The sequence below is a fragment of the Tenebrio molitor genome, chromosome 1 (genome assembly GCF_963966145.1).
Source record: "Tenebrio molitor chromosome 1, icTenMoli1.1, whole genome shotgun sequence".
NCBI lineage: Eukaryota > Metazoa > Arthropoda > Insecta > Coleoptera > Tenebrionidae > Tenebrio > Tenebrio molitor.
Genome location: NC_091046.1, coordinates 28,509,967 through 28,526,794, shown reverse-complemented (window position 1 = coordinate 28,526,794; position 16,828 = coordinate 28,509,967). Strand labels below are relative to the sequence as shown.

The 16,828-nt window shown below is 32.3% G+C and overlaps 1 protein-coding gene across 3 annotated transcripts in view; it reads left to right on the top strand.

Annotated features, from left to right (window-relative positions):
• Positions 1 to 2,335: 2,335 nt before the first annotated feature.
• LOC138141565 (ribosomal protein S6 kinase alpha-5-like) overlaps positions 2,336 to 16,828 on the top strand; it is a 54,388-nt gene continuing 39,895 nt past the window's right edge. Inside the window, exons 1-2 of one of the 3 annotated variants that reach the window (XM_069062304.1) lie at positions 2,886 to 3,015; positions 15,233 to 16,035. In XM_069062304.1, the coding sequence (XP_068918405.1) occupies positions 15,861 to 16,035 (175 nt within the window). In that variant the 5' untranslated portion in view covers positions 2,886 to 3,015; positions 15,233 to 15,860. Of the gene's footprint in view, positions 3,016 to 15,232; positions 16,036 to 16,828 lie in introns of all 3 variants that reach the window. The other 2 variants (XM_069062306.1, XM_069062305.1) reach the window with 2 other exon arrangements.

Here is a 16,828-nt window from a genome sequence, read left to right as displayed (position 1 = left end):
TAAAAACTGTTAGTATTACTACACTGGGTGCCCCAAAATTCGCGGAACATCTCAATGGGGCAATATCATGCTATGTAGAAGATAATGAGAAAAATAATTAAAAAATCTATACCTCCTAGCTTTGAAGTATGGGGCTCAAAAGGTGCAGCTTTGATCTGGTTTATTTTAAATATTAAAAAAAAAATTGAATTACTTTAATGAGTAGGTACTTAAAAACGTACCATCGTGAGCATTAAAAACGACTACACTAGAAATTTGGCTGTGTAAATTTGAATGAATGTCATTGAGACAACTGAAAAATTCCGCAATTAGGAGATTTTCAAAAAAACCATTCTGCAAACCCGAATACATGAACATGATGGTGGTACCATTAAAAACATTGCTGCCGAACTGGGTGTTAGCACTAGCACTGTGTTGCGGGCGGGTTGATTTTCACGGATTTGAAAATTTTAAATATTATATGTATATACAAACTTTGACAAACCTCGGTACGTTCACTCAGCCTAAATTTTCAAAAATCTCAGTGGCGTCCCAAGTTAACTGTAGTCGTTTTTTATGATCATTGATCACGATGGTAATGCTAAGCTGTTCTGCGAATTTTGGGGCAGCCACTAGAACAGCGATCGTTCTTTCTTCAAAAAACTGTAAAGTTTTTAGTTTTACCGCACAAACACATTTTCACTCACTCTTTCGTTTCATCCCATGAGCAAAGTGTCAAATTATGGGTTTGAAAAATGTAAAAAAAATATTCGATTAAAAAAAATCAATATGTAAAAAATGTTTATTTGAAAGAGTTCCATTGGTGATTAAATTTATTACGTGGATTTCCATAACTCATAACACCCAGTATAGGCTGTTATCACCGAATGTTGACTCTCACCTGTTTTTAGTGAATAAAATTGGTTAATGTCAAAGTGTCAAAGTTTCAATGAACGCGTCGAAGTCAGAAAATAGTGCTGTTAACCAGAAAACATTTGAACCAGTAGTCGAATAGATCACCATCGATGGGGAGATGCTAGCGAGGAAAAGATTCGAAAGTTAATTGAGAAGAAAAGTTCAAAAAAATGTTGTATTTAGTATCCCATAATTGTAATTATTTACTGTCAAACTGACAGATCGTTTAAAATTTTTGACATTTAAAAAAATTCATTTTCCGTTAGCGTTCATTATATTCTCTCACCAAATATAACACGTGTTATGATTAATCAACGGTGATACCACTCGTTAAAACCTCTAGAAAATTGAACTCGTGCTGCGCACTCGGTCAATTTTCATAGGTTTTAACTCGTGCTATCACCGATGATAATCATAACACTACTTTTGTGTAGAATTCGAACTTTTAGTGACATAACGTTTTTCATGTTGTGTAACTAGAATTTTCAAAAATAATTTTGAATGCCTTACGGTTACGATATCTTTTGTTTGTCACCAGAAACTACATATATGCCGTTCACGATTATTTTAAACACGCAGGAGGCCGCGATATTTTTTTGTTAGATTGGCGTCAGGTCCTGTCATATGACGTTTCGATTTTAAATATTCGCATTGTTGTCAATTCCGTCATTAATTTAGTTAATAAGAATTTACCCAGAACTGCCCTACAAATATGTATGTTTCATTTCAATTACAATTTTACGATTATTGTTCCTAATGCGTTCAATTATTTAAAAAATGTAACAACTTGGGAGCAATGTTCGGTTGAATTATAACCTAAAATAGATTTATTATGCCAAATCACAATATTGCAAACTAAAATGTCAGATTTTCATAGATAGTCCGAATTTGAAATAATCGTGAATGGTTTATAGCCTCCAACTTAACCAAACTTATGCCAACCTATTAACGAATATCCCTAAATAATAGGGAGTAATTTATTTTTGATAAGATTATAGTTATATTATCCCCGATAATATTACTTTGAATGAATAATATTTTATCAATTTTATATTCATATTTGTACCAGGATTCACAATTTTGTGACAAGGTGTATGTATGTATAAATAATTTTTGTTTGATTATTTCTTTCGTCATAAAGTTTTATAAAAAAAACACATAAAAAACGATGCCTTACGTCTGTCACTAGAGCGTCTCCTTGATAACAATTTCGCCTGCGCCAATACATGCGCGATTCCTCTTTTATCACTGGAACGATAAAGTGGTCAATAAATAAAAAGATTACTACAAATACAGTTTCATTTAAATTCAAGGATGTTAACATGTCATAATGAGAAGAGATTAAACAAGATATTTATCAAAATAAAACGAACTTGAAATGTTGTTTTTAATAATTTCAATGCCACCTCTGATCCCGGCAATTACAGAAATATCCGCGCACACACATTGTGATGGTTTGAATGAATTATTTTTAGAGTGGAAAACCTAAACCGATCATTTTCAGGAATTAGAAGGTTAATAATTTCCTCATGTTTAAAAATGTTCCACAAATATTTGCACAAATATTTCCAATGAAAGGTGGAGACACTAAAATAAATACCATGCTATCTATGAAGTGCGTTGGCTGCCGAACAATTTTGAATGATATTTAGTTCCGAAAGGAAAAGTTTGTTTGAATGAAGTGCGCAACGACTTGGACTTGCCTACTACGATTTCGACTGCGATAGTTGACATCTCGAAACATGGGATAATATTTTATAAAAATATAGTGACCGAAGTACTGATCTAATCAAAGAATATTAAATAATACTTTGTTTACATTAAATAAATCGATATAACCTAAAAAATGGCGTTAAATCAGTTTTAATTGAAAACGATAAATATAAAGTTGAAGTGAATTTTATTTACACTGGGGTCAGTGGGTGTTTGTCTTTAGCAACAGGTGGTAGTTGTGTTCAGCAATGGAGCCGACTGTGCAAAAACAAGAAAATGACAATGAGACATTCAGCAAAACGCCAAAGCCCTTGTCAAAATCTCCAGGGACATCACCGTCTATCAGGAACATGACACAAACTGTAATCGTTTCATTAGCTGAGACTGTGACACACGATATCACATACGGTGAGTTGATTGCTGCTGCTTGCTCTATGAGAATGTAAATATTTAGGTGTAGGTGTTATTTTTGTCTGTCGTAAGTTATGGATAAAAATTTTGCCGTCTATTTTATGATGAGTCTTGAGTGCAATCGCTGTCGTTGCATTCGAGATATCTATTATCTTATCTGATGTGGATCTGAAAGTTGTCATTTAATCACCTTGAATTTATTTTTAAACAGTTCCGATTTGTGTCGTATATCACATGTGGCGCCTGCCTAAAGTGTAGAAGAGTATCTAGCTATACATATTATGATTTGCTTGACAAAATTTTGATTTAACATTAAGATTGTGTGCTTGGTTTAAAACCACATTGTGGTTGCGTTCCTATCAAATGAACAAAAAAATCATTTCCAGTTATAGTAAATAACTGGAAATGATTTTTTTCAAATATATGTAGTGCTAGTTATTTATTGAATAATTATATAGAATAGAAATCAAATTATCTCATTAAAAAACTCAGTATTAAGCAGTTAAATATGTACATCCTTACTTTGACTATCAAAAGTGGACAGAGTACTTAATTATTATTGATGCCGCTGGTGACATCCAATATTGTGGTATTGTTATTTATATTTTTATTAGGTAAAATCAACAAGAAAAAAACTTGATGCTTCTTATATAATAAATAAACACCTTTTTTTATTTAGGTACCTATTAGCTGACTCGACAGACGTCCTGTCAAATCTAAATTTCAATAAATTTGTTTGTGATCGTTTTGTGAATTTGTGAAAAGCAATTGGAAATGTGTAAACAAAGTAAAAATGAGAAATTTTACATGCGAGTTGGATTCTATCGGCAGTACACTGCTGAAATGCTGGAAATGTCTGATGTGCCTGGAATGTGATCGACTTGAAACCGCGGGGTTTAAATTACAATTTAATTACCTAAGTCAGAATTTCATGTCATACAAATGATTTATTTTCTTCTATTAAATTTGAAATCACAATGAATCTCAAGGTATTTCATTTACATTTCGATTTCAATAGCAAGTAAACAATCAAAACAAAGAAATTAATTGCAATGAACTTTACAATTGAGACTTTTTTGAGGGACGTCCAAACCATACAAAAGTTTAAAATAATTCATGTTTTTGGATCAAGTTATGAATGAAAAACGTATTGCTGGCTGTACCTATTTAAATTTCGTTAGGGTCGGAAATTTATGTGAATCAGTAGATTATAATTTATAATACCTACTAAAAAATTCGATTTGATTACTGTTTCCTTTCTAAGAAGTAAGGAAGAACAGGGAACTATACCTAACTGGTCCTTGAAGCTTCCTTCGCTACAAGAGACGTAGGAATTTGGGGTTTGGTGTAAGTTATTTTAACAGTCACACATTTTTATACCTTCTTAATCCGTCAAGAGATGTACGATATACCGGGACATTTTTTAACATTGAACATAGCCCATACTTATTCCCTATGTTCAGTTTTAAAAAACACAGGTCAATGCATGTATGTAATCACGTAACCAAGGTAACGAAAATAAGTACTTGACAGATTAACAAATGGTCAAGTTGTTTGAAGAAGAAATACACATAATGCAGTTATTCTATGATAGACCAATTCCATCAATCGGAACACTTTTTAACATTATTTCAAAATCTCTGGTGTTCGGTATAGTTGGTTGCATAGCAACTCGCAATGCATTGATCTGTGTTTTTTAAAATTGAACATACGGAATAAGTATGGACTATGTTCAGAGTTAAAAAAATGTCCCGGTATATATAATTATTTAAAAAAAAGATGTATTATACAATCTTCACACTTGATAAAAAAATTGAATAATTATTATCACAACAGAAAACAACACACAGTGAGTTTTTTTTAAGACTGGCCATAGGATTTTACACTATGTACTTTTTTTTGAACCCACTCTTAACTTTTATTTTTGCGACAATTACAAAGGCTAGCACTGTTTTCAGATTAAACAATAATGTTATCTAGTCATTTACTTCAATTTGTGATACCTTTAAATGGTTGTAATAGACGATTTACAAAGAAAATATTATTTGCAAAAAATAGTCTGAACATTACTTTAATAACGATAGATTCATTATTTATGTTATAACAAGGTTCTTTATTTCAATAAAAATGAAATGAAATGTTCAAAATAGCCTCCTTAGGCAGCCAAAGAATTACACAATCAATTACATATCAAAATTACAAATTTCAAGTGAAATTTTAGCCTACTGAAAATTTAAAATTGAAGGAAATCTAATTCAAAAATATAGTTGAATTTTTTTAATAAACAATTCTCAAAACGTTGTCTTGTTGGTATGAGCCAAACTGTGATTTTCATGATAATACGATTGGTCACATTGAGTGTCAACATTTTTTTATGTAACTGAACCTGCGCCCTAACGAGCGAGAGTTTATTTCAAATTCGAAAAGGTTTCGCCTGATTTCTCATTAAATTTGTTTTGAAAATGAATTCACGGAAGAAAGGTACGGGAAGTGAAGTGAACATAACCTTAATTTGATTTGGTGTCAAATTGTTATACAGCTGGTCCATATGTCCAAATTTTAGGGTGGTACAGTATGGTTTTTTACTTCATTTTGACACTGACAATTGTTTATTAAAAAAAATTCACTATAGGTAGTTATTTTTTGTAATAATATCACAAGAGAGTGAGAATAAATTGAAAGTAATAATTCGACAGATTTTCGACAACTTGTTGCCAGGCAATAGACACGAGAGCCAAATGATCCTGATGATGATGATGATGACCCTGAGGAACAAGAGGAAAATTCTCAAGAGGAATTCTCGAATTCATAAACTCTGATGAATTCAGCTCATCCATACCGTTCGATCCAGATCATTTGGATCCGTCTACGTTACAAAGAGATCAAAAAGAGTAAAACAGTAAACTTCTACTGCATCGTGGACTATGCCCACTGGGGACATCACATAAAAAAAAAACGCACCCTATTCTACCTCTGTGGTGGTGTGGACAAGAATAAAAAATACAAAAATAAAAAAAATTCTCGATTTCTACACGCTGTAACTACGAAACTATTGATCTGACAAAAAAACATAAAGAACAAAAAATGTAGAGAATTGCATGCTCTACATTTTCTATAATAATAATGAAATAATCGCAGAAATGATTTTCCATCCCTATTCTCCAGTATGGCGGGGCGAGCGCAAACTCGGCAATATTAATAATGTCCTTAATAGAAGATACCTGCCAAGTATAAACTTTTCTGTACCTTTTGCAAGGTGGAGCCATTTTTATGTCTCTATTGACTGGACTAAATAAAAATTAAGAACTTTTTTGCAATTTTGAATTAAAATAGTGTCATTATAGTTGTCATTTTCAATTTCAAAACAGCCTTCTTTTTTTTACTCCACACAAAAAAACAATATCGAATTTTAACTCGTTGCTATGATATACAGGGTGTCCCAGAACTCGCGGATCAAATTTACAGTGCGTTTTCCTTGGTGATCACTGAAAGCAATAGCGTTTAAAAAAAAGGACAGGGTATAATCGATTTTTTGTAATGAATAATTCAAGTTGACCAATTAGAAGGACGCTGTTAATTTGAATTTCACGTAAATTTAACCAAAGGTTTGAATTGCCTAGCAACATAATTCTAGTAAGAATGGTACGGAATTTCAAGTAAATGTTTGGGCAACTGTGAAGATTTTGACAACGTCAAGTTATAATTTGATTCGAAATTGTCAAACTTCGTATTAATCATATATACAGCTGCAGAGTATGCCGAAATGCTCATAATTTATGGAAAGTGCCCGCGCAATGCACGTGAGGAAGCAAGGGAATATGCAATACGTTTTCCACGACGTTTGCCATATCCAAATTATAACGTATTTCTATGGTTGGTGTACCGTGCTCGAGACACTGGGTCCTTGGTGCCTACCTGACAAGAAATTGGTGGTCCCCCGCGAGAAGTTAGAACGCCAGAGACTGAAGATGCTGTTCTTCAGTCCTTTGATGACGACGGCAGAAGAAGTATATTTGAAAAACCATATTTACCGCGAACCTATCAATATTTTAGAAGAACTAAATAACCAAATTCACGAAACACTGGCTACTGTTATTCCTAATGTGCTTAGACTGGCAAGGGAAAATTTAATAAAACGAGCTCGCCTATTCCTTCAGATGAAAGGTGGTCAATTTGAACACATGTTATAAATTATTCTTTTTATTTTGCATGTTTCTTATTTCATTTGTTGCATTCTACATCGTTTAGTTATAAAATTTGATCTTAAATTTTTACTAATAATGATGCTAAGATAAATAGGTTAGTTCAATCCAGTTTTGTCTTCTTTCTTTCAGAACTGCCACTATGCTTGATTTGTTGCTCAAAACCTACGTGTAACTCCAGCTTTTTTAGCAATGTCAAGAATGTTCCTAAAAGTCTTTCCTTTCATTTCGACGATGACTCGTCCCGCTCGTGTAGCTGCGCTAATACGTTGCAGATGCAGAGTGTATGCACAGGAGTCAGGATAAATTTCTTGTGATTCCGATTCACTTCACAGGCCCTGCACATTTCACTTTTTACTAAGATTTTTAAGGTAGTAATATGTATTACTCACTTGACGCTACGTCGCCATTTTACCTTCCATCAACAAAGGTTCAATTCATCATATCCCTCCCGTCAATTTCCCATACCCCTCAAGGTTACAATTGCTTTGGAAATTTTCGCTCATAACAAACCATATTTCATTCATTTTCGGAAGAAGAAACTTCTTGCGTTCCCTGATTTAGATTCTGTACAATTATTCACCTGCCTTTGGCGCAATTATCCCATTTTTGGTTATTTCAAAAGTAGCTGTCACTTTTGACGTCTGTTTCGACAAGTTGACCAGATAAATATTGAAAATAATTTTATTATTCATCGAATTATACGTTGCTTGGCAATTGAGGGAAGGTACTCAATTTTCTCATAAAGGGAAAATTAGATCGAGCTCTATTGGTCAATTTGATTAATTCATAACTAAAAAGCTGTTGCACCCTGAATATTTTTCTAAACGTTTTTTACCTTCATTACCATCAAGGAATATACAGTTTCAATTTGATCCGCGAGTTCTGGGACACCCTGTATATGAAATATAACGAGTCGAAATATAATCGGCAATGTCCATGTCACTCGTTATACATATTACTACTGACTATTCAATTCACCTGTCATTTTTAAAATATCAACCAATCAAATAGCAGATATTTACTTCCGTAGCCTAGCAAGTTTCAGCGAATATTCCACTACTGAAAATATCGAGCCATCAAATTAATTTGTAATCGAATCATCCATGGATTTGAATGCGATTGATATGTCGAGATCTAAGCTGTGTTTCAAGCTGTTTATTGGAGTGTCGTGTTCAAGTAACGACATACGATTTCGGATTCATGGATAACTCGATTACAAATTAATTTGATCGCTCTTTATAACTGGGTATTCCACTAGTGGTTGTAGTTTTTCGTCTAAAAACTGAGAAAACTGACGCCATACCGACTGTCGTGACTTCCGGGTATTTTCGGACACGTTTCTTAGCAGATTTACGAACTAGCTTCTGAAATATTTTATTTTAATCATTGATTTTGTTCATTGAATAATCTGTTGAATACAATTTTAATATTTTTATGGTGATTACACTTGCGAACACCATTAGCGCTGTGCACTCATGGTGTTCATAAAGCGAATGACCATTCGTGATACCACCACAAAAATATTCGACAATCTTTGACTACTCGTACCTATTATAACTGAATATTGTAACGTGCGATCGAATAAAAAAAAATCGAATTACCTGGACTGTGCTATTCTGATGCTTTGATTGATTCAAACCACCATTTTCGCCTACTCTGATTTTTTTCATTCGATCGCACAGTACTAGTACTATTGCGATCAAAAAATTTTGGACACTAATGTCATCGTGCTGTCATACATTCTAAAACGGCCCTTCTTTATTAATAACCTCAATTTTGATTGTGTCAATTTTGAAAATGTGAATGTCAGATTTACCGAGAAAATATTCAAGAAGTTTTAAAAATCAGACGAATGGAATAAAACGAGGTTTTAATTAATAAAAAATATAAAATAAATGCCCAAATGTACTCGTAAAAATTATATTTTAAACGGGTGCCATATTGACAACAATTTCATCTTTCATGTGACAGTTTCAATAAAGCATGATTTAGAGTATTTTTTTTAATTTGACAGAAGTTTGATGTCCAAAATTTTATGATCGTAATAGTACGAGTATTTGACATATTAGGTCAGAATCGCGCGTAACTTTTGAAATGCCGCAATTATCTGATTTGCAAAAATGTGTTTGACTGAGGGACGGTGTGAGTATAAGAGCCATTGCGAGAGAAATTAATGTGGATAATGTTTCAGTGACATTTTGAGAAACGTCACTTTCAACACCATTTACAAAGCTAAAAGTTTGACGTTGTCAAAGTGTCTGAGTTTTCAACGGCCGCAACTGTACCGGTACTATTCCGGACACGGAATCTTGGCCAACATTTTTTGACATTTCTAAAAAAATGATGTAAACCAATCATTAGCGTCATTAATAAATGACAATTATTAAAAATCACTTTGAAGTTTTAATTCTAACATCAAAAAAGCAAGGAAATGGCATTATCGAGTCAAAAGTTGGGTTATATTCAGGCTAGTTCACACATATTTGTCAGTTAAATGTCAGTTATTGCCAATATTCCGTGTCCGGAATAGTAGGTACTATGGCGGCCAAAAATTTTAGCCGTCACTTTCTTGACATTCAAGTAAAGTGTAAGTAAACCTTTAGGAACCGTAACCCCACTTTCGATACTTGTTATATTGACAATCAATTTAAACTGTTTGAAGCTCAGATATTCCAAAAATCCGACATGAATAAACAAAATTAGAGCAATCGTACATAGATAACCTGAGGTAAACGTTCTGTGTAGTAGATATGACAAAATAATTTTGAGTTTTGAAATTGACCACCCAAAAAATAACGTTCATAATCAAGACGGTAATCATGATGACAATAAAGTCATGATGACAATAAAGTACTGATTACAAATTTTTTTTTTGAATTGACAGACAATGACGGCCAAAATTTTTTGGCCGGCATAGTACTTGAAGTGAATATTTTAAACAAATGAAAATCTTTATTTAAACTTTTTTGCAGCGAAAAATGAACACAGCAATATTATTTTCTAACAAATTGAAATGTACATACAATTTGAAAAATTGAAAAAAAAATTGAGGAATTTGATTCATTAAATAGTCACTAGCAATATCCCGAGTGCATGTCAACTTATCGACAATTTGAGAGGATATTTTGGCAGACTATTTCCTGAGAAATATTCGAGCTTTTTGATTGGCTTAAATTTTTCGAAGGAAATAGTCAACAGTTATTACATAAGTGATGGTAATTTTTTTGATAATTTGAACTAGATGCACAAATCTTCGTTGCCATAGAAATCTCACGAGTGGAGGAAGGACGAAGTTCACGAGTGGGATTTCTTAATAGCAACAAAGATGACGGGGTGAATGACGTTTATTTGTCAAAACCATCAAGGTTAAAGTTCAGTTTGTTTCATATTGAAAGAAAGATATTGTTTGTTTTCCCAATTAAATAGTTGGTCTGTTTTTTGGTGGTCAAAATAGGTAGGTAACAAAAAAAACATTGAAACTCGGACAAATTTGACATTATTTTAAATTTTACAAGAGACCAAACGACTACTACTAAGTAGGTAGCCGGGACCGACAGCTTTACATCTCCTCCGAAAGATGGTAGTGATCTGAAACAACCGGAAATCGAACCCGGGCGGTATGGGTGATAAGCTGATAAGATAAGTATCTGGCTATGAAGAGACACACAGGGAGCTATAAGCCTGCCCCATTAGTTTATTTATTATCAATTGGGTTTCGCGTCAGGAGGCGATTAAGTGAAATTAATCAAAATACGATTTTTTTTTCTAAATAGGTTATAGTTATTTACGTATAGAGGGCCGAAAGATTAACTTTACGCCCGCGGACGAAGTTTAAGTTTATTCGTACTATCGGCGCCAACGAAATGTGAACGAATTTCTGGTGCCATAGAAACGTCTTCTGTTTTGTTCTACATTAAATAAAACTTTGTTCAGTGGCGTACTATATGTATGAAAGTTAAGAAAAGATTTCTACATATTACCTATAACTTTCTATTACAATTTTACAATTTTCCTCGAGTTTGGTAACAGCCCTCGCTTTTCCCATATCGGTCAAGTGTCGTGGCATGTATATTGTTTAAAAATAAATTAAATCTGTTGACAAATTATGTTTGTGAAAATTGTCACAAATCTGACACATTAACGCACGCCTATGATTGATGCTACAACACACACTAGGAAAATTTGGCGTTCACATTTCGATGGCGCCGATAGTACAAGGGCGTAAAGGTCTTTCCGCCGGAGGTACGTACGTTTTACGCACAACTGCCCATCAATGTTAATAACAAATTTTAAATTTAAAAAGACCAGCCAGCGAATATAATAAAAAAAATCTAGGTTGTCTCTGTAGACAAATTTTCCATTTGCGGGCTTATAGCCTTGGTTTACAGCCCGCCGGGCCTGTAAAGTTACTTTACCGCCCGCCAGTAAAATTGAAGTTTCGTTTATGGTAACTAAGATGTAAACCAACTTTTACAATACAGTTGTGCGTAAAAACTAATACAGAAAACAGATATCTGAAAATTAAAAAAATTAAAATCCATCACATTGCCGATTATTTGCAATTCATGAAGGTACCGCACAACTTAGTTACACTAAGTGCCTAATCACAAACCAAACCAGAAGTAAGATTTACAACACCCCATCGCCAAACTGCAGGTACTTACCCTGTCAGGGCCGAACTCGACTATTTTACGCTTAGCAATTTCGGCAAATTTTCAAATTAATAATGTAATAAAGTTGAAATTATTTAATATTCAGTTTTTTATCCATTTTTCATTTAAAGAAAAATCCTTTACGGATGAAAAGTTGCTGCGAATCGTTTCTATGTATAATACACTGGAATTTCACCAGTACTGACCTAAAACATGGTTTCGGGGGAGCCGACAGCCCTGCGTCAAAAAGATTTATTGGGGGCCCATCACATTACGAGCTGCCCTATTGAGCCCTACTATAAATGGTCTTGGATTCCAGCTTTCTATAACTTGATATTTGATCGCAATTTTCACTATTACCTACTTATAATTCAAAGTCGGAAGTGGATCAATCAAAACGGTGAGAAGCTCTGTAACTAGTAGAGAAAAAAAAACTTTCAATATTTGGACCAATTTGATGTTAAATCGCTTTAAAGTTGGCTCCATCACACAAATTTTATTGAAAAAAGTTGATCATGCTCAATCATAGAATATTAATTGTAGATTGTGCCTACCGAGTTTCAAAATTTTTGATAAGTTTTGGACCACCGGTATAATAAATTAATTTTTTAATGACTAACTTGCTGGAACTTTTTTTTGTTAGATTTCTTTACAAGATACATAAAAATTGGACAGTTGGCAAAGATTTAAATTGTCATTACAAAAATGAATTTACTTTACGTTAATTACTAATTTAAATCATATTACGAGTATAAACGGCATCAAATCAGCGTTATTAGTATTTTTGGTTGCGTACAAAATAAATTCAGAAATAAGCCTTATGTGACTAGCCCTGTATAAGACATAAGCACATCTGATCAGATCATTAAATCAAAAGACATATTGCTAACAATTTAGAAATAATGAAATTATGTTGTAAATGAAAGAACTACATTATATACGGCCATAGTTTTAATTTTTTCTGAAATATGTGGATAACATTTTAATAAAGAAGAATATAGAGTCAACTACAAAATTAATTAACCAATTTTTATTGTTTTTACGATAACAAAATTACGACTAAATTGTTGGTTCTAATTGTAGGTATGTAAGTAATTTAAAATGTGTTGAATTTTGTCAAACGTTATCATAGGTAGCTGTATTACCTGACATGAAATTATTGGTTTAATAATAAAGTATATCGTCTAATTAGAGTATTTTGTATACAGTAATCAATAAAATCAGTAGTCAATAAAATTCCAAGGAAAGCACATTTTTCTTCAAAAATGAGGTCTTAACATTAGCTGTTCCTATGCAAATAAATAACAAAGGTAAGGCTGTATGACACGATGCTAAATTTTGTAGAAAATTTGTTAGAAAATGAGAGAGGACCAATGAACGATCAGGATCTGACAAAGACAGACTATGATCCTGATCGTTCATTGGTCCTGATCGAGGGTCTCTCTCATTTTCTAACAAATTTACTACGAAATTTAGCATCGTGTCAAACAAGCTTTAGGTTGTACTGAAAACGATTAATGATAAGTTTAAAACTGAAATAACAGTGTGTAGGAAAGCAAGTAAATATCTATTTATATTTCTTTAAAACGTTTTGAAAAGAAGAAACAAATAGTAAAGTGCGTCTATCGATATTTTAAAACGACCTTTTGCTTCCTTTAGTGGTTTATTGCCCGCTAACAAAGATTGTAAAAGTGGTGAGTAACCGATCCTCAATAATCCGCAGGTACCATCGAGAGTTTTTGTTACACGGTAGGTAAATAATCCCCTAGTAATGAGACCATCATAAACGACCCAAAATGTTAACTAGTGTTTAAAAAGTCGTTTCAAAATATGGATAGACGCACTTTACCTAAATATATTTTCTAATTTGAAATTGCTTATAAACAAAGAAATAAAATATCTAATGTCTAAAATTAAAAAAAGAAATGTTGCTAGTGTAAAGAGTCACTAGAAGGTATAATTTGTTGATTCTTCACTACGGTTATTGGTTTCTTACCAATTTGTAAAAGAATTCTTAACATTTATTAAAGAATTGTGTACATTTTTCCTGTCCTGTTTTTATGAAGATTGATACTTTCACTTTAACAAAATGCGCCCAGGTAGCCTGGTCCCAAGTACCTGAGTCCATTTTGATGTTCCTGGAATGATCCCCTAAAATGTATTTTGAGCTTGATGGACAGTGGGCTAGGTGGATGAGCCGCCACACCGTAATAGGTACTGGTCACTAATTAAATAAAGTAAGCAGTTAAATTTAGGAGTTACTGAATAAATATAATCAAACCATTCAAGTATCAGACACATGTCTGATGAGAAACGTGACTTTGCAAGAAAAATGTGGGTGAAAAAGAAAAATTATAATGGTTTATTTTCGAAATATGAAATTTTATTTGAAATATTCAGAATCATGGTTACATTATTTTAGGGCCAGAACTTGAAATTTTTACTAAGTAATTATATTTTATACTTTAAAAATATTTCCATCCTAATATATAAATAAACTAGGCAAAAATTAATAGGGAATTTTTCCTTTTTTGAATTTTTTATAAATACCGTTTAAAATTTGTAATGAAATGTGTTATATGAGTAAAATATATTAATCTACACATTAAATGTAATGTTTCAAGTACTTGTAACAATTTAAATTTATCTTGTGTTTAAGAATACGTGGGAAGATTGGGGAAATTATTTTGCTTTCCAAGAAAAATCGTGGAATTCCCTATTCATTTTTGCCTAGTTTAGAATAAGTCAGGTTAAGGATAGGAGTATAATTGGTTGCATAAACCCCAAAACTTTCTCTGAAATAAATGTAATTTTGTAGCAATATGATATTTAATTATATTTGTGATTTTAACTCTTGTGCACTACTATATTATTATAAACAAATTTCCAACCCCTAAAGATCTAAAGAAAACATACTTTTATTCTTCTGTGTACCTTAGTCCTTTAATTACAATTATTCTGTGCTGTATTGTTCTTCAGTTTTATCCCAAGTTTTAATATGTAATCAATTTCTGAATTTAAATATAAATGAATATTAGATAAGCAGAAAATAAAACTAAGCAGTATTATACAATATAAATGGTACACTAACTGTTCAGATAAAACGCGCTTATCATTATTTTCTCAACACTGTTAGAATTAGGACGCTAACAACAACAATACTTTATGTTTCCATCCTGTATTATTAACTTCAAAAGCTTAGATGTCGGAAACAGCTGATTCAACGGCTTTACATGAGTATTCAGCTAACGTAATAAAATAAAATTTTAGTGATAAATTTAAAATAAAATATTTAACCAGAAATAAATTGAACTTCATGTTGTTATTAAAATATTTAATTATTGTAATATTTTGCAGTGTTGGAGCATTTTATAAGCAAATTAATGAAAACGAAATCGTCTGCGCAAGCTAGAAAGTACGGTATTGGTGGTGTTGCTGTCTTGTGATTGGTGGGGATATAGAAACAACATGGAATCGAAAACTGTCTAAATCAGTTACTTTGTAGACGCGTTTGTCGGTTGTATTAAGTTCTGTTTTTCAATTTCTCAATTATTTGCTACCTCAGATTAATTTATTTTTACCCGAAGACATCTTCCTTGTAAATAGTGAACGTACCGAAAAAGGCATAAAGTGAAATTTAAAGAAAGTGTTCAGTTGTTGAAGTGAAGACGTACATAACCTGACAAACGGTATTTAAACTAAAATTTTGTGATAGTGATATTTTATAGAAGAATTTCCTATATTCAGCGAGATTCCGAAAAGGCACGGTCCGGATTGTGAAACGGTACATGTGAATCAAATTTACTGTTACGACCTAGTTTTGTGATAGCACCAAGAACGCAAGCAAAGTTACTATACCTATGAAGTATTCAACACTAGGAAAGTTTTTGTAATTGGTTATTCGGGAAATAAACTGGTCGTTCGCATTGTTCTTAAATATGTACTTCGTGTAATTAAGGCTGAAAACAAGTTATTGACACACAAAATGCGTTCCCATAAAAAAACCAAAGAAAGTGGCTTTTTCGAAGGTGATTCTTCTGACACAGATGGTTGTTTCAACATGGGTAAAAGGACTTGTACTACTTCTAGTGATTGTCCCAAAAAAAATAAGTACAAGGACGAGGAAATTGACATGCCACGAAGGACACATCACGAAAAAGGTAAAAGAAAATATAGGATTTAGTTCTTAGTTTTCTTGTTTTTTAATCTTCTCTTATGAAACGAGTAGGTACCAATGCACTGCATATTAAGAATTAGTTTTTATAAAAGTTACGTACTGAACAAAATCGCATTGTTCCCGGTTATTGTTTATAATAACTTTATAATCGATATGGTTTAATGATTTGAATTGATTGAATGGACTATTAAAGTGTTTAAACTGCACATAAGTTTATATTACATGTGTACGAAGTAGATCTCCAATTCAAGTATTTTTTTTGTATTTGTATTTTACAAAAAACTGTTAAATTATGTGAATTAGAAATTGATGGGCATTACTGTTTTTATCGTAAAAAGTATTGTAACGTATAAATGCCCATTTATAATATATGTATAACAGCTGAGTTACAAACGGAAGCCAGAATTACTCCATTTAATAGGTTTCCATCTGTATTTAATCATTATTACAAATAACTTATGTAAGTTTGAAATCGCATCATAATGTGGTGGTATAAAATTTTAAGGTGGAAGTATTGTAAATGTAATTAATTTTCGTAATGTTTTAGTCACAAACGTAATAATAAAGATAGACAGAACTATAAAATGTTTGCACTGATCTCAAGAGCAATTGCTTAATTTATCAAAAATGAGAATATATTTATGATAAGTGATGACTAATGATACGAGTATTTCCGAAATGGTCGAAACATTGTTATGCATTTTTTTTAAATGTCTTGTCTTGAATTAGTTCAGTGGAAACGATTTTTTGTAATCAATTAATGCGTTAACGAAATT